The sequence below is a fragment of the Barbus barbus genome (genome assembly GCF_936440315.1).
Source record: "Barbus barbus genome assembly, chromosome: 22".
Lineage (NCBI taxonomy): Eukaryota > Metazoa > Chordata > Actinopteri > Cypriniformes > Cyprinidae > Barbus > Barbus barbus.
The window spans coordinates 20,726,516-20,745,617 of NC_136750.1; the positions used below are offsets into that span (position 1 = coordinate 20,726,516).

At 38.8% G+C, this 19,102-nt stretch overlaps 2 protein-coding genes across 6 annotated transcripts in view; one reads left to right on the forward strand and one right to left on the reverse strand.

The window, feature by feature from the left end:
- The window catches only part of LOC306888452 (lon protease homolog 2, peroxisomal-like), a 31,164-nt gene extending 29,199 nt beyond the window's left edge, over positions 1-1,965 (forward strand). The window contains exon 15 of the mRNA XM_079446760.1: positions 97-1,965. Coding sequence (XP_079302886.1) covers positions 97-318 — 222 coding nt within the window. The 3' untranslated portion in view covers positions 319-1,965. The remainder of the gene's footprint in view (positions 1-96) is intronic.
- On the reverse strand, positions 1,179-18,679 carry LOC306888453 (E3 ubiquitin-protein ligase Siah1). 5 transcript variants are annotated; one of them, XM_079446763.1, is made up of 4 exons: positions 18,353-18,523; positions 9,039-9,095; positions 7,073-7,166; positions 1,690-4,028 (listed from the first exon to the last, which is right to left on the reverse strand). In XM_079446763.1, exon 4 carries the CDS (start codon positions 4,024-4,026, stop codon positions 3,178-3,180), a length of 849 nt encoding a protein of 282 aa, XP_079302889.1. In that variant the 5' UTR covers positions 4,027-4,028; positions 7,073-7,166; positions 9,039-9,095; positions 18,353-18,523; the 3' UTR covers positions 1,690-3,177. The 5 variants fall into 5 exon arrangements, with proteins under 5 accessions (XP_079302888.1, XP_079302889.1, XP_079302890.1 ...); XM_079446764.1 differs by lacking the exon at positions 18,353-18,523 and adding an exon at positions 12,421-13,213; XM_079446762.1 differs by lacking the exon at positions 7,073-7,166 and having other exon boundaries at positions 1,179-4,028; positions 18,353-18,679.
- Between the last annotated feature and the right edge of the window lie 423 nt (positions 18,680-19,102).

The following is a 19,102-nucleotide window of genomic DNA, read 5'->3' on the forward strand; positions in this document are numbered from 1 at the left end:
CCAAAGCACATCCTTCACAGAAACTGATTTTATTTAAAAATCATTTATCATTAGAAGTTGCTGATATCTCACAAGATATATCTTGTCTCTCTACAGGTGGGAGGTATAAAGGATAAAGTCTTGGCAGCTCATCGAGCCAATCTGAAACGAGTTATCATCCCCAAGCGCAATGAGAAAGATCTAGAGGAGATACCTGCTCATGTGCGAGCTGACCTGGATTTTGTTTTCGCCAGCACTCTGGATGAAGTCCTGAATGCGGCCTTTGATGGTGGGTTTCCCATGGCTGTCCGTCATCCACAAGTTGCCAGCAAACTCTGAAATTGTAGCTGCTAGACAAACTCACGAGCCCGACTTTTTTTTTTTTTTTCCTCATAGGAAGCATAACACAAAGCACTTACTCTCACCTTAAGCACTGAATGCTAGCAAATCAGTTTTATTCAAGCCTATATTAATTTTCCTCTAATTCATTTGATTTAATTACAGATGATTGTTGTTGACAGATTGTAAGAGTATCATTACGTTCCTGTAGAACTGACAACAAAAGTTGGTCTGACAATTTTTGAGATGTTGATATTGTAGATAATTATACAAATACACTTTTTGTTGTTGAAAATTGTGATTTAACCAAGAGTGTTTTTCATTAAATGAATTGGACTAATGAAAGTCAAAGTTCTTAAATATGAAAACTGAAAAATTTAAATGTTGACAACTGTACAATTTAAAGGAATAAATTTAGATATGTCAAACAAATGGAGGTTAGCATTAAATAACTGCCAGAAAAGTCATTGTGTCACTACAGGAAATGTTTCTAGAATTGGTAGCAACCACAAGCCTCATTCTTCCTTTAAGACGTCACAAGCAGTTTACAGTGTCTCCTTTGCAGTGTTGTTCATAGAATAGCACATTGTCTGACTATTTATATTTACTTCTTGTTGGATCAGAGTTTTGCATACATTTGGTCATGTCAGAATAATAAATGTGATTTCATAGTTTTGTATAATGTTACAATTAAAACTTACAATAGAGAAAATATTGCCAGCAGTGTACCATTTGTCTGTGCTACTGGGACAACTGAAACGCTGTAGTAGTGACTCAGCTTGACAACTAAAACACACTCTTTTGCTTAATTTTGCAGTTGCCGTGAATATAATTTGATATGGTGTACAGCAGACAAAGCGGACATTTGACCTGCTTTAATGCATTCTTGATGACTGTAATACCTGCATGACAGCTCTGGCCTGAAAATATGAGGCGTGTTTGGAAACATTGTAAGATAGACTAGCCACTTTCACTTCAGTCTGTCAGTTCCACATGAAGGGTCGTTTCCACACACTTTGGTCCTGGAAAACAGCCTGTTTAAAGCTAAAGTGTGTAGAGAAAGCTATAGGATATATATAGGTTGAGCTCCATGAAATCTACCACAACTTGTTTGAGCATCCTAACCAACAACATCGGCTCTACCAATATTATGAGCTTGGGGCTTAACCAGTGGAAGATGGGGAAAACGCAGAAAGCTATTTGAAAAATCATTCTTGTAGTTCCATTACGCAATGTTGGCGACACATTTTCGCTTGACCGTAAAAATCCTCCCAGGATGATCATGTTATGAGGACAATACATATCATTAATTCTGATCTTAGCAGTACATAAGAGGAAACAGAGCAAAACAATAATAACAGTCTTGGTTCGGAATTTTTCCCATTCATTTTCTTCAATAGGATTTGAAAACATTCCTAAAAAGTCATGAAATTAAAAACATGCTTAACATTAAATTAATGTTGCACACAATGCAATTTAACATCAGTTGTAAAGTAACATTCTGGTTTTAGGTTCACGTGTCATAAGGTTTATATGTTGTTAAAAGCAAGGGAGCAAGGATCCATGAAGCCAGCATTACCATCAGCTGTAATTTAGAATGAACAGTGAGAAAAATTCACAGAGGGTATGAAAAAGATAGATTTATTTACTGGCAAAATAGAACAAAACAAACAAATAAAATTATAGATCAGGACTAGCAACAGTACAATGTATCCACAGAGATGTTTGGCTTTGCTTCACCCTATCCTTGAAAAAAAAACAAATACAGACATACAAAAGAACAACAACAAAAATGTCGACTTACAAAAAGAGAAAAGACACGGATGTCTTCTGAAGAACAACACTATCTACAAACACTGAAGATTAGCCACAAGGTTACAACAGCCTTTTTCATTCCATTTTCTTATAAGTCATTACTAAATGATAATTATGACAATCTCATTATAATAACTGTATTAATTGCCCTGGTTCCTAGCCTGATATTCAATGCAGTGTTTGCTCCAGTGTCTGTAATTGAGGGCTTTCAGGTTAGGAAACAAAACTTATGATCTCACACATACTGTACAACTTGTATATATCTTTTAAGAGTACTTGATATAAAAAAAACAAAGAAGTGTGGCTTTTATAACCTGGCTTGATGTGCGTGTGCCAAGCCATCCCTTCAAAAACAAACAGGAGAAACACTGCAGCGACAGGCAGAAACAAACAAGACTTCTAAAATGAAATCTGGACTTGTTATAACTTATCCAGTGGTCATGCACCAATTACCAGAACCTTTCTGTATCATACTCAAGGTAGGAAAAATTAAAGGGAACAAAAAAGGGGTGGGGGGACAATATTAGAATAAAACAAAACCTAATATTTGAACATAAAAGTTAGTGTTTTATCTGAACAAATGCAAAACGTCTTGGGAAACAACAACAGAACGAACAAAAACTTGCTCTAAGGGTTGCGCATTGAGCAAACCCACCCCAGAATTGATCAATATTCCCAACCGCCATCCAGCTCAGCGTGCCGTTCCTCAAACCCTCGTTCCAAATGCCACATTTGCAAATGTCCATTCCACAAACGTGGCTTTCCGACAATGAATGTTGCTCTCAAAAATGTAGAATACATCAATTATTTAACTTATATTATAGCATAAAACTGAGAACCCAGGAGTTCTGGTTGGACGTGCCAAGCTCCAACCAATAAGTTTTTTGTTTTTTTTTGATGACTACTCGTAACGAACAACAGCAAAAAGTTCCCTAGGTTAGCTACTCCCCTGTCCCCCAAGCACAACTCAAGGTATCCTGCGGTGTATTGAAATGTCTGGTTTCATGTTTGTGTATGCGTTCAAGTATGCACAGCTGTTAGTCCTCAGCACATGGATATGGTGACGTTGATGCCCAGGTTGCCATTCTCTGCAAACAGCTGAGCAATGGAGGTGTCAAACACAAGGCAGTCACTGTTCATGATAGCGGTGGCGATGCCCTCGTGAATGGAACGTGGCGTGGCCTCCCAGGTGAGTCGCCGCCGGTGGCCGTTCAACTCCAGCCGGTAGGCAAAGTTTTCCGCCTGTTTCCGTGTGCCAATCAGCTGCACGATGGCAAAGAACTGCTGGTGGCCATCATATTTCTCCTGCTTCTCCAGCACAAGCATAAAATGGAAGCCGAAGCATGACTGCATCATGACCCAGTCCACCGCCCCTGGCAAGTTGATGTCTGTGGCCAGGAAGACAATATCCTCACCTTGTAGCGTGGTTATGGACTTGTGCTGGTGCAGCAAGTGGGGCATGACGGCGTCGAGAGATCCCTGCCACTTGCAGGAGGCGCCAGGACAGGGGCAAGAGTATGGCCGGAATTCACAAAGCTCCTCGTGTTCAGCCTTGTCTGTGTGCGGTAGGGTGACTTCGCAGCCCGATGAGGCATACTTGCATGGGAAAAGCACTGAGTTGGCCACTTTCTCCATAGCCAAATTGCGGATTGAACCAAGAGGGCCTCTGCAGGTGGGGCAGCAGGTGAGTTTGGGCCGGCAGTTGCTACAAACCAAGTGGCCACTCTGGCACTGCAGGATGGGCGGCAGCACATAGTCAAAACAGACCGGGCACTCGAACAGGCTGGCGAGGTCGCTGTTGGATGCGGTGGTGCCCGACAAGGTAGGGACGCGCTGAGAAGGGGGACACTTAGAGGTTCCTGTGGGCAGCGCTGTGGCAGTCTGGCGACTCATTTCTGAAGAACAGAGGGAGACAGAAAAGCGAGTTAGCATGGCTACCACAAACAGCCAGAAGGAAATGGAGGTACATGCATTTACACCAAATCCAACTGCAGCTGAACTCCATTATGCATGACAACATAGACCAGCTGGCATCTAATGCCCTGACCTGAGCACCTCTGCTGTCTGAACATAAAGCAGTAGACATTTTAAAATGTAGCCTCTGGGTAAAAGGTACATGTTTCTGCTGATTCAACCAGTGTGAACTCCAAATAAAGCTATGAAAGAGTCTCAGCAGCGCTGAGGCCTGCTCTTCCTGAGTGGCTCATAGACATACCAGTCCAGTGCCACTGATAACGTGGGCCTCTGGGGAAGGCTTGGGGCAGCTATTTCTGGCACGACTAAAATGCACAAATCTTCATGCTTCATTTAAAAAAAAAAAGCCAGACATGGAGTGTGGACTCAGAAGACTAGAGGTGCATGTCTGATTTAGGACTGTTCCTATGGCAACAAGCTGCAGTGAGAAGGGTGTATGTGTATGGGACAACCTGTGGAGAAATGTATAAGACTTGGGATGGATTCTTTCCTAATGCATAACAGAAGGAGGGTGTAACAGCCTACTATTATAACCTACATCTACACATCAGTCAATAGGAAGCACAAGAGCAACTGTAAATCAGCACTGGGGAGCAAATGAAAAAGACTAATTGGAGATTTAACATGGACATTAATTAAGAGACTACAGCACAAAGGAGCAGCGTGGCAGGATCAGAGCACAGTAAATCATCTCATATGGAGGAATAAGGACAGTGCCAGAAAAGAGGGTGGGGGTGTGGATAGACGACGAGCTCTGTGTGTGCATGTAGGTGGCTTAGAATCTGCTAGTAAACACATCTGCTCTGATAAAGCCCTAAGTATTTTTAGCCTCCTCACTGAGCAGCTCTTGGAGTGTAACAACTGAGGCCAAAATTAACCCAAGCACAAGAGCTAGCACTACGTCCTCAATGCCTTTCTAGGCTTGTAGTCAAAGACCAGAAAGATTTGAAGTGGCAACAAATATATATAGATGCTTAATTTACACATGTTCCTGGATCATCATGCTTTGGTCCTGGAACATCTCTATCAACCAGTCAGAAGGAAAAGGGTTAGCTTTAGGTCCTAGAACAACAAAGACTAATGCAGGGACATGTTTTACATCATCACTTCATCAAAGTAACACTATATTCAAGATATATTTGTACATCAACAAGAACCAAACCCATAACCTTGATGTTGCTAGCACAATCCTGTACTGTAACAGGAACACTGTCCAACTTGGGTAAGTCATGTTGTGCATGTATGATTCTTGCTTGAGTGCATGATGTGCGCGGTCAAATCCCGGACAAGCCCCCAAATTATGTTACAAATGTAGAGAAACATTTTACAGGCGATCACCTGGGTACTTATGTCAGGGGTGTCCAGTCTTGCTGCTGGAGGGCCAACGTGCAGTTTAACTCTAACCCAATTAAACACATCTGAACCAGCTAATCTAGGTCTTGAGGATTATTAGAAACTTCCAGACAGGTTGGTGCTGAACTCTGCAGGATGTTGGCCCTCCAGGAACAGGACTGGACACAACTGGCTCATGTTGAGATGTGCACTTATTTCCAGAGCAGTTGTCACTGATACAATAAGAGAAGCAAAGACGTCTGCTTGACGTTGAGCCAAAGAGACAGCAGGCCAACCTCCCACCATGAAACAGTCTGTTACGACATTGTTGCTCCATTAAGCTGAGGTTTTAATGACAGCTGAAGTGATGCATGTGTCTAAGAGGAAAAAGTGTTAATGAATTAGAAGGGAAAGCAACCATATAGGTCCTGTCAAATTTAGAGTTGGAGTTTCAGATAATGCTTGAACTGTGAGAAATAATTATTTATGGACACTGACTATAAGTTTATAAGTTGTGGTTGGCAGGCAAAATATGCTACTTCTGCCAAAGCTAAATATCAATCAATCAGAAATTTGTTTCTTGAGGGGGGCAGAGACGCATTCCAGAGCAGCATGTTCAAACATTATGTTCATCCGACTAGTCTTATCTTAATTTAACCAGTGTAATGAGCAAGAATAAGTGTCAATTCATCAATGCAATGTTTAAAAAAAACTTTATCCAATTTGGGTTATTCTTTTGGAAAACTATAATGTATATTGTGACCGTTTGCCATTTGTTTTCCTTTTTAGTCCACTGTGCCAAAAGCGAGTCTAGAAAGCGAGAAATTATATGGCACATAAATAGTAGAAATTATATGGCACATAAAACTTGGGTTTAAAAAAAAAAAAACTAAAAAACTTTCACTTCTAAGGACTGGTTTAAAACTTTAGAAGAAAGTAAGAGTGGTAGAAGCCCTTGTGGCATTGCTGATTTTTCTTTGTAAAGTTCTTCGTCTGGGAATCAAAAGAACTGTGGTGTGTCTCTTTTCTCCAGCAGAGCTGAGCGGCTTTGTCAGTGGAAAGTTTGCAGTCCATCACATATAACAGGAAATCCTGTAACCCCAGAGGAAGTGGTTAGAGCTCGTTGTCAGGTCTTCTAATGGCGTTAGGAAGACAGAACAAAAGGCAAATGGCAATGCAACTGTCCTACACTGCACAAGCTGAAGCTGCAATACCCAAGACTGCTATTTGTGTGTCTCAGGTAGACAGTTAGGCCAGGTAACTTTAGTACATCAAATCAATGGAGCCTCAGCAAAAACATCAGCATTAATGCTGAGAGTATCATCAGCACTAGTGCTGAGCTGAGTCAATAAAAAAAAAAAAATACAGATGACATGTCATAGTCAAGTCTTAAATCCAAAGAACAAAAAAAGCTTGTGAACAAACTTATGTGAAAGTATGGGAACAAAACACTTTTAGCTATACAAGGTCAACACAAGTTAACCTGTCGACATGTTTACAGCTAGTTACTAAATAAAAACACATCTGGTCTAATGGCACTGACAATTGAAAGTACTGTTACCACTACAGTAACGTAATCTAAGAACCTATAGTATGTACAACATGCTTTCAATGCTTTGGCCAAGATTTGTACCTGCATTTGTATACTTTTGTCCAATATGTTTCTGGGGTTACAGAATTCTTCAGCCAACGGTTACAGAGAGTTCAAGTCAACCCAACACTATGACCTGAGTGAACAAAGCATTTGGTTTCCATTGAGTCGTGATTATTTGCAAGCTAGAATATGGCGAACAATTTTCAAATGACTATGGCGAACAATTTTCAAATGACTATGGCAAACAATTTTCAATGACATCATAGAACGATAGACACACACACACACATCTTGCTTTAAAGATGAAGAAAAAGAAAAAAACAAGAGTAACAATATACCATACCCAGCAGCAAGAGCAAAAAGCTAAATCTCTGGAGTCGTCACTCATCTCCAAGTCAGGACAGATAATTGCAATGTAGTCACATCTCAAATATTCTAATGTTTGCTGACGAATTCAAATATAAAAACTGCAACCCAAGTTTGTCATGCCTGGAGCATGAGCTGGGACTCCACATGTCTGGTAAGAGATATGGGTTGGTTTCTGATGAGACATGACAAACATGAGTTGAAACTTTTGAAAACAAAACTCTCAAGGCATTTCTGAGATGAAAAATATGCATTGCCTGAATACACAATTGAACATTCAATTCCATATTGTAATTGATGTAACAATTAAATTTTATAACTGCACATAAAAGTAAAAACCTAGTTAAAATCAAGAAGCAGGTTCTGTTCATTTAAGGGCACTGATTAAATAACCATTGAAGAGGCACAGAAACAATTTCATAGTAAAAATATTCACAACGAGAAAATTAAAGAGTTGACCTGCATCTTGTTTAGACAGTACAAAAGTTGAATAACTAACCTCTGTGACAAAAACCTACATTAATGAAACACTTGAACAGTTTTATACAATGCAGCACTTTGAAAAGCGTGAGGCAGAACAGTCTAATATCCATTCGCAGACTCACAAACTGATGATATCACTAATTAATGACATTAGATAAAAAGGGTTAGCACATTTTTAGGGTTAACAAAAGTTTCATTAAACTCTGGCTTGGTGTTTAATCAGGTACAGTAATCATGTGGTCTGCTGCCAGACTCCATTGAGATGTTCGTGGTCAAGCGCTTTGTTCACTCAGTAGGTGTCACCATTGGATTTAAGCTTGCTGCAGTCTCTGTAATGTGGTTAGTGGTCTGCAACATTCTGTAATGGGAATTAGTTTTATTCCTGAGATCTGAAAGCAGTACTCAAAATGGATAATAAAACTTTTGTGGGTTATAAAAGATTTACGATTAGAGTTTGACTAGCTCTTTCAATTTCTCTATGAGGCTTATATTGCTATGGAAACTAGCTTGTACTGTACACATGTAAGACTGCAGAAGGGGTTTGTGGGATACATTCTGGGACACGTTGCAATAAAATTAACTGCTTTTGGTCTGGTTTCATTAGCAAACCGCGTTCTTGAACACAGTTCTCTGGAAGAAGTCCTTCTAAAATTGATGGAAGGCACAGACAAGAAGTTCAGTATGCAAGGCTTTGGTGGATGAAGAGATTAAGGCCAAAACGATGGCAATGTGGTGTAACCCACCAAAGTTAGTTTTGTAAGAGATGGGCCACTTTGCAATGTCTAATAGTTGCCTGTGGTAACACAGGCTCAGAGGGTCTGGAAGTCTGATGGTACAGATGCGTCCTGCTTTCCGGATGGTGACTGAGAGTGAATATAAGCACAAGCCCTTATTATCCATCTTTCCTCAGATATTTCTCAATTTACTAAGAACCCTTGCACATCCCTATGAACTGAAGCTGAACTAAACATCAGCTGAACATAAAATGGAGAGTCACATCCAAGAAAAACCCAACCCTGTTGCAAGATTCAACGATTCTACATTTCCAAAGGCCTGCACATTGGCAGTAGTCTCTGTTTGGATAACCTAAACATTGCATGGTCTAAAAATACAATAACAGAACTCGCACAGTGAGAACATAAAATTGAATACTTGCCTTCGTCCATATGATTCCCAAGTATGTCTTTCTTCTTTCCTTGAAATGTGTGGACCTCTGGAATGATAGAGAACGCAAAGAGAGAGAGAAGGTTTGGTTAGTTTTGTAAAATACAACGAAGACACTCTAGATCTACCCATGTTTGTTTTCCAACTGTTGAGCTGCTTTTCTGGTTTATTTTATAGGTGAGTGTTTGGTTTTTCCACGAAGAAGAAAGGTGAAAATCAGGTCTCACAGCTAGTAAGTTCATTCATTGCGTAACCAAACAAAAAAATGACTAAACATAACAACTTTTGTTTTTAATATAGCAACTGTATTATAAATTATGATAACAGAAGAGTCAATGAAACTGGGAACAATACAGGTACAAAACAAGTAGAACAGATATTTCTCCATACCATGAAGTTAAGAAACAGACACACCCCTCCAACTAACCTCCTTTCAGTGGCCCTATGAATACAGATTTATACCATTTTTAGTAGGGATGCACGATATTATCGGACTGATATCGAAATCGGCCGATAATTACTTTAAATGTAAATATCGGCATCGGCCTGACATGCAAAATTATGCCGATATGTCTTGCCGATAAGGGGAAGGGGTTAACTCGCATGTGCTCAGGGTGTGCTAGCGATTAGATCACGTCAGCAATGTGGCTCATTCTTGAAGCAAAGTTTTGTCTGAATGATGAATAGATTGACTGTTTTGGATCGCTGCATTTAATGTGTGAAGGCATGTACAGAAAGACGCGTTCGGTGTGGGATAGAGTAAACAGTTATAGCACAAGCAGGGGCAGCAGTGACAGCCTCCCCCAGGTCCTAATGCCCGTTCGGTAAGTAGTTTTAATAGTAGGGGTGCAGTTGGCCTACTTCTAATTAAATTAAAAGTAAAATAGCCTACACAAATAACATTTAGACTGTGTTTCTGATTACATAAAGCAGTGATTGATGTAATAAAATAAGTATGGTTAATGGTCAGAAGCTATAGCTTACATGAAAAAAACAAAATCACAAACATGACACTTGTAAATTAAATAATTTTATATATACTGATTTATTCATTAATGTGTAACGTTTTATTTTTTAAACAAATCATGAGCTCTAATAGATTTTCAGAATTTTTACAACTCTTTTGTTTTAGACCATCTACAAATGTTAAATCTTAAAATAAAATATTAGGGTTAATACTGCATCTTTCTGGGGGAAAAAATGCAGCGATTGATATAGTTGATTTATATTTATTTTCAAAGCTTCAATGTACTGTTAAAAAACCTTTATTATTTTTTATTTAATTCTAATAAATAAGTTCTTGTTAAAAACTAACCAATAATATTTTGCTTATAATTTCTGCACAGGAGAGACTTGGTGTTGTTTCCAAACAAAAGGAAATATATCGGTATCGGCATCGATATCGGCCAAAGTGAGTTGAAAAATATCGGCATATCGAATATCGGCAGAATTCCAATATCGTGCATCCCTAATTTTTAGCCTTTCTAACGTGAAGCCGGTTAAAGCTGATGCACATGGTGGGCAGGACTAATGCACAGCACAACAGCGTCTGGGCTTCACATTGATTTCCCCGCATTAGGCCACACTTCGATATATCATCAGAAGCCATTCAAAATGGAAGGTCGATCAATATGCATTAAAGTATCTGGTGAAATTATTCAGCAGTTTAAGAGATGTAGAAGTCTAAATCTGGCAGTTGGTCAATATCATGGATCAGCATGACCAAAAGCCAACAGGGACTTAAAAGCTGAAAACTCGATTTTGCTTTGATATCAGCAATCATAATTGACTCTTCTGCTAGTATGAGAATCTCATGATTAAGTTATGAATCCATTCATGAGTCATACAGTGACCTGTCTCAATGTACCAAATCTCGGGATCAATTCTATGCCATACAAAAAACTAATGCAGCCATTTAGCCACCAGCAAAAAGCTTTGGCTTAAAAAAAAAAAAAAAAAAAAAAAAAAAGGTAGGATAAGATACAGGCATAGAAATGTACTGTGGGTAGTTGACAAGTGGACATGGATTGTTTTTTTTCACATTTAGAATTTGTGTTATATTTATATTTTTTGAAGGAGATTATTTGAATGGAAAATGTATGATTTCAGATGCGGTAACTAGGCTAGTCACTAGTTTTAAGCAACATTTCATTTTAATAGTCATGTAATCTGACCTAAAGAAAAATGCATACAATACAATCAAAAATGCATTGTAAATATTTTATTTGAAGTAGCCTAACTATGGAAACTTGGAAATATTTATGGAAACTATGGAAATATTTATTTTTCTATAAATAACATTTACACAAGGTGTGTTTTTTTTTTTTTTTAGAAATATTGTTTCCAAAAAACAAACATTTCTTTAATTTAATGAAAATTTGCTACTCAGTTCATGAAGGTGGCTACATTTTTAATTAACCTCAAAATTGCATAATTAGGCTAAATTGAGAAGTTTAAATTGATGATAAAGTGCAGATTATTCTTTATTATTTCCAGATGTTAAAAAAAAAAAAAAAATATGAAGAGACAATGAAAATGTGTTATGTCATCTACCCATATACAAGACACAGAAATACATGATCCTCCAGTCTGAGAGTCAGAGTTGCCTTAGTAGATCGACAAGTCACAGCTTGCCCTCACTGTACTGTCCCACTTTAATGTTCAGCCCCCCACACCAACCCAAAACCCATGTGTATTCTAGTCTACACTACTAATGGAGTGAACAAATGCACAGCTGAGTACAAAACACTGGAACAATGCACACAGCAGATCTGATGACAGCTTCATTGAAGCCACGCTTCCATGGCTTAGACTCAAGCTTTCCACAAATGCACACATACAAATAAAATAAAATCAAGGATGGGAGGGAAATCGGCATTTTAAAACAAACAGAGCAAAAAAAACTAATAATAAGTGTTCTCTCAAAATAGACAACTTTCCCTTCTTTGTCCACAGTAGAGAAATGTTACAAGAGGCCCAAAGGACAGCAACTGTTAATGGATTGGTTTTCTTATTTTTACACAAAAAGGGAATACTACATATGAATGTGTTTTTAATGTATTGAATGTCTTCTGGTTTATGTCACATGTTAAAATGTTTCAGTGTTATATCATCCATTCAAGAATGTTGTCCAATGTTGTTTTGGACTCATGACTTTCATGGTATGGAGTCGGCAAACAGTTAAAACTTTTTTTTAAATATCTTTTTGCATTCCACAGAAGAAAGTCATTCAGGTATTGAACGACATTAAGGTTACTAAATGAGAACAGAGCTTTCATTTTGGGGAAAAGCGAATCAGAAACCAATGAAATGGTTTTCCTCTCAGTTAGTAAAGTTAGTGGTGGTAGTAAACAATGCAAGCATGGTTCTGTTACCTTTAGGTTTACTAGCAGTTCTGGCCGCTATGCAAGAGAAGAGCTTGAGCACCCCCTTCCATGAGTACACAGGCTGTAGTCTAATAGTAGCCGACATGGGGAGCAGATTGACTCTTCATCATGCTCTTTCCATAAAAACAAAAGGGCCCGTACGTGATGGTCCCTCCTTTTCCGTTTCACGCTCGTTTTCCTACAGTCTTCTAAGAGCAGCTTAAGATAGAAACGCAGCAGGTCCAACAGGTCGCCTAGGGCCACGGTAAGGTATCCCCACCCCCAATCCCCCAAAGGAGGAAGGGATGAGTCACAAAACACCTACACTCTCACACTCTGCGTAATTCCAACAAGTGTTTATCAAAATGTAGAACAGTAGATGTGTTTTAAAAGACGTTTTCTTAAGTAAAGAACAGCCCAGGACGAGCACAAGAAAGTTGGTGGAGCAGAAAGTGTGGAAAAAAAAAAAAAGCTGTAGTCAAGGAATGTTACACAAGTAGATCCAGATTCCAGTGCCTGGAAGGAGACATCCAGCAGCAATCTCCAGAAAGAGGCAAAAAGACTAAAAACAGGGTTAAGGAGTCAAGTTGTCAGGCTTTTCCCCCTCTATAAGCACATTCCAAGACTTGTTTGAGATAGACCACTCCCAGGACTTCCAGAGTACCCCGTCAGCTCTACAAGTGAAGAAAACGGAGAGGGAAGAAGCATGCTGTTGCACAGAGGAGCACTCTCAGAATGACCACAGAAAGAAGGAGAGAGTCCCGCCTGCACAGTCACCACTGTCTGCGTGCTCGCTCTCTCTGGTTCTCTCTCTCTCTGAGGGGGAGGAGAAGTAGGAGTGGGACCGGCTCATGGGCCCAGCCGTGTCAGATTACACAGCTCCTCCTCTTGCCGCTGCCTCTATTCATGTCTCCCAGACAAAGAGATTTTACAGCATGGCACCTCTACAACAGCTGGCAACTTAAACAAAACACTCAACGATCAAACAGGCTGCTCATAAACAGCACTAACAAACCCACAAATACTGAGCAGTGCAGCTTTACAGGCACTTTAATACCTTTGTAAGAGAGAGAGAATGTGGTACATTACAACAAATTCAATACTGCCAATCTTAACTGCTATAAAGAAGCTCAGAGCCACATCATACACCACTAAGTATCACCTCTCAACACTACCCAAAATACCCTAGCGCACACCCAACATGCCTAGAATAAGGCTGATAAAAACAATCTGACCTTTCTGTTCTTGAAACTGACATTAAGGCCTGGACAACAACCCCCATCTGCGTTTCAGTGTGACACTACAGGGCTCTGACTGTCTCGTGTGACCTTTGGTCCCTCGCCTCAGTCAAAACATGCCCTGTAGATTTAGCTAGTGATAACAGGGCAACCAAAACATTAAATTCCACAAAGCTGTGCTCATGAAACGTCATATTAAAATCCTTGCCATTACAGTCACAACAAATGGTGTTCATCTTTAGGTTCTTCAGACAGCCTTTTCCTATTTATGTAAAAACATCTGTTAATCATAGAGCTGTTAAATACAATGATGGACCTACAAAATAAATGAAAGCCTTTGAAAATTGTCAAAGACCATTTGCCAAGTCTTTTGTTCCAGTGTTGCAACATTATCATTTGAAAGGGCAGATGTGAGGGTTCACGCATGTGAAATGGGTTTTGCTCAGTCCTGCCCCACCTACAGTGCGACTGAAACAGGCATCCTGTTCTGTGTTAAAGGTGCTTATTGTAATTTCTCACCAACCTGTCTGCACGGATACAAGGAAAAATGCCTTATGTCAATGGCCAAAGTGTCTTATTCGACAAAAAGGAAAAATCTTTTAAATACTATCACTTGACAACAAAATGGTATTATAAAATTAATATTTATTAAGCGGACTTTGATTTTCCCCAAATATTTAATTCTTTTACATTTTTGTCCTTCATTACAGTATTACAAAGTATGAATTTTAAATGCAGAAACAGAAGAGATCACAGAAATTGTATAATCATCTCCTGAATTCATCAGTAAATCTGACTTTATGAACTGCATCTTTTATGTTTTTTATATTTTTGAGTAAAATTATACATCCACAGTGAGTGTCATCACCCATACATAACAATAATATAATATTCTAATATTTTTATTATATAAAAAAAAAAAATTATATATATATATATATACACACACACACAAAAAATACTCAAATCAATTCCAAACTGATATATAAAAGGACTCATATGCTCCCTTGATAGGTCAATTATAGTTGAGCTCTGGAAACCAATGCACCATGTGCTCCACACTGCCCCCATGGGCCCAGATCATATGCTGACAGCAGAATGATTTGTTAATGGTACAAATCTCCAATCAACACAGGACAAGCACTTGTAAACAAAAGGGCTGAGGGTAGGGCAGAGATTCTGCTCAGCATTTCCATCTAAATGAGGGCTCAGGCATGATATTTACATGCAGGTCATAGAGCTCCAGGTAGAATAAACAGCAGAGCTCTACTCCTCTATAGTCGGGATGCAAAACAAGTGGAATTTTCCAGTGGAAAACAATTTAAGGGGAAAAAATAAAAAAATCACATATCACTCATGTTGAATCTACAATCATCAGTGCAGTTGTTTTGCACGAGATACAGATCATTTTGCCCTAAGCCTGTCATAACAGAAGGCTTTTACACAATCCAAAAACATTGTAAACATGCACCGACAACAGGACATCCACATCACATATAATTTGGTGTGAATATCAAAACCATAAACAATTAAACAGCATACAATAAGCAGAACGGAATTGATCTCAGGCATACAAATATGAAAGACAAAAGTTTATCCTTTATTTAAGAACACATTACTACAACTACACCATCTAACAGACTACATCTGCAGGACCATCTTCAATGCGCTCGTCTCCAATTGGGCCACACACTCAAAAGTGAAACAGAAGCTTCTCCATCTGAAGACAAACAGGGGGAAATGAAGCATAACATGCACACTTCATTAACGATTCTATCCCATCCATTATCTCCTGCTCTTCTCTAAGATATCTTCTACATGGACAGAGTCCATTAGCACTCTGTCCTGTAACTCTATATACAGCTAGAGCTCTGGGCAAGGGGCTGTTAAGTTAAGATAACAAGCAGCTATAACCATTCAATTGCTGTGGGCACCCAGACAAACAACGAGGCATTTAGTGCATTTGTGTTGTCATTTACGTAAGAGGGTTTGAGTCTCTGTTCAGTGTCAAAATACAAAAGATGTCATCCTCAATCATCTTCACAGGACACAAATGTCAGATTCTTGCCAATTAAAGTGTCTATTCCACAAGCTGAAAAGCATACTTTGAACTGTCTTAGACACTGCACATCAGATGAATAAATGACAAACTAAAAACATCAGCATGTTCTGCGCTCTTTTGCAAAGCAGAATCTCAGAGCCAAGCAAACCTCAAGTAGGCTAATAACAGTAACACTATTTAAATGAACAAAAGCACAATTATTAGAAGTAAATGCAACAAATTAATCCAAAACATGCTAAGCTAGAAATGTGCAAATTGATTGTTGTCAAGGAGAAAGAACACTGAGATGCAGTGGGAAGACTGAATCGACCCACCTCCATGCATGTACACAACGTAAACAATCAGGCTTCTTGTCTGCTTCACTCAGACAGATGGTCGACCAGAATTATGATCCTGTAGCGATTATCCAGGAGACATATTGGTGGCACAAGAGGGTAAAGAGAACAGTGTTGTGTGTACACAAGTATAAGAGGTGGAAGAGAGAGGCAATGGACCAGAGAGTGTGAAATGGTCTATCCCTGCTCTATACTCCTGTTTCAGCTATTCTAAAAAGGCTCAGGTTACCTCATCGTTACCCTGAAGCTGAGGAGTCTAACTCTAAAAGATAGATGCCATTTCTGTGGGGGGCAACCAAGTTTGTCTGACCACGTGTGTACTGCCCCACAAAAACAGGTTGAAAACATAAGTCACAATAAAATAACTCCAGACATTGATTGAAATGATCCAAATGTCCCAACAACCACATGATTTTTTAGGCAAATATTTAGTTGCACAACACTGCACTAAGTAGAGTGAGACGGATAAATGGTTTAATGTTTTTTACCAATATTTACACTTTTCCTCTTTTTATGGTTATATTGGGACCACCAATATAGAATAACACCCAACAATGCCACTTAAAAGGAACAGATGTCTTGCAAGTCAACATATGTTAAATCTAGGCATTAGCAATACCAATAAATAAATAATATTAAATAGGTAGACTCATTTAGAATGCAAAAATAAATGCATAAGTCAATTATTTACTAAGTATATTTTCTCACATAACAACAACAATAATAATCATTTATTATAACTGTAATAATTGCTGCTATTACCTGTTGGTGAAAATAAATGGGTTAATCTCTGCTTGAAAGGCTGGATTGAACATGGCCTTGTGAACATCTTACTAAAGAACACAAATATCTGTAGAGCTGGTGTACCAACAAAAGCAGAGATAAACAATCAATAACTTTGTGAAGAATGCGCCATAACATGATCTCTAGTTCACTGCTGAGGTGTGTGGGGAAAATGAAAGAGGAGGATTGCATTTCCAAGTACCTGGACACAAAGAAACACAAATCTAATGGTGTCCAAACACCAAAGTAGAAGGCTTTATGCATTTTTAATCCTGTGCCTTTCCAGGCATTTTCATCAAACCAATAGAAATGCCTATGGGCAAATAATTAATCCCAGATAGATGCAGGTTTAGCTGTTTAAGAAAAAAAAAACAGCCTGAAGGTTCTCTTAAAACCTATTTATTCTATGCAGGAAAAATATCAAGTATTTACAACAACCTTACCTTACCTTTATAGTAGAATAAGGTTAGTTACAGAAGGGATTTGACCCTATTCTATCTAACTATTGCTTCAACCAGCTGCAACTTAACCTCAATTACGGTAATCGATAGGGGAGGTGCTTAAATGGATCTTTAAGGATAAAGAACAACAAAAACAGTACAGCTCAATTCAGACTCGCAACAAAGATGCAACATATCCATGGCAAATTGAAGCAGCGTTGTAAACAAACTGGAGTGATGTGATGATCGAGCTGCAAAGATCAAGGAGTCTGAGAGCGCGGAAGCTTAAAATAAAGCCTGTGTGTAGCAGAGACACGGGCATTCATGACATTACGCTTCTTTACGATTTTACTGTAACATCTTGAGTCTGAGAGAGTCGTGTAGACTAGAGACTCCAAAACAAGGGTCGGTTGACTGCTAGCTTTGTGCATGTTTTCTTTATGACTGATTTCTAAATCATCATCATTACAGATTATATTGACCATAACAGTGAAAAAAAGGTTACTAAATCACATGCTGACCCAGCTGACGTTGTCTGTGTATATAACGTTAACACGTGTAGATAATGCCAGGTTGCTTTTACACTGCATTTTGCATGCTGAGATTAATACAGCATCTAGCTATCTGTCAGTCAAAGATTCAATCTCAATTTACGAGGCCTCAAGTTTGGGACTAAAAGAATAAACACAAATGGCGTGTCTGCATCTATGCATCCTACTATTAAGATTAGAAAGCACTACAATGGTTATATTTCATTTCATCACACAAACAGTGTCTCTCGTTTAGCATAAGCATAGAAAGTTAGCAAAGCCGGGCTAATAATGGCTAACGTAACTTACATGGGCCAAATCTCAGCGCTTGGTAGAATTAAAAAACATTTTGTGACTGGTTACGAACCACACCAGGAATCGTATCGTGTTAGCAGAAAAATGGGTCACATAAAATGTGTTTTGAGGAGGAACACAGCAAAAGGGTTGATAGCATGGTCGGCTAGCCGCTTTTGAGCTAGCTAGCACGCTAAGCCTAGTAAAATCAACAACAGAGCCATTATCCTCGAACGAGGGATTTAAACACTGCACTTACCTCCAGAAAAATATCCTTCTGCTGCCAAACTGAACAATTAAAAAAAGAATCCACTACACGTAGATCCGCGTTAGGTTATATGTCCGTTAATCGTCTGGATGTTTGTGTTTCCACATTCGCTAAAAAAGAGACGCTGCTGTCGCCCGGCAGTCTCGGTGACGCGCACTGACTGAAGCTGTGCACATATATTTTTCACGGGAACGCTGCTACAAGACTGCGTGAACGCGCTTTAGCCACATGAACGCGGGAAGGAGAACAACGTTGGGTCAACATCAGACGAGTGATGATGAGAATACGCTTCAACGTGATCCCTGACACCCAAAGTGTAGTGTAAAATGTTCCAATAAAACCAGATGTAGCTTTTTATTATGTTTTTAGATTCCACATGTTAATAAAACAATCACCATATTTACAGCACGTTTTATTTGCAACATTTCTGTTATTCTGCTTTTAAAGAAATCTAGCCCCATCAGTCCTTGATTTTTTAAAAAATACTATATTAGGTCACTGATTTATTCAACATATGATTCCATATACTTTAATCAATTTAGACGCCATGCTGAATTAAAAAGCGGATGAAAACGAGGCTGAGGGTAGGCCTATGCACTGTATAAAGGTCCAAGATCATGTAATTCTAAACTATTTTATTAAGTTTTGTCCAACAACAGGTTGAAAAAACTTACTCTATTCTTATCAGTTCTGTAAAAAAATATCCTATTCAAAAGAGGACATCAACAAAATAGTTCACGA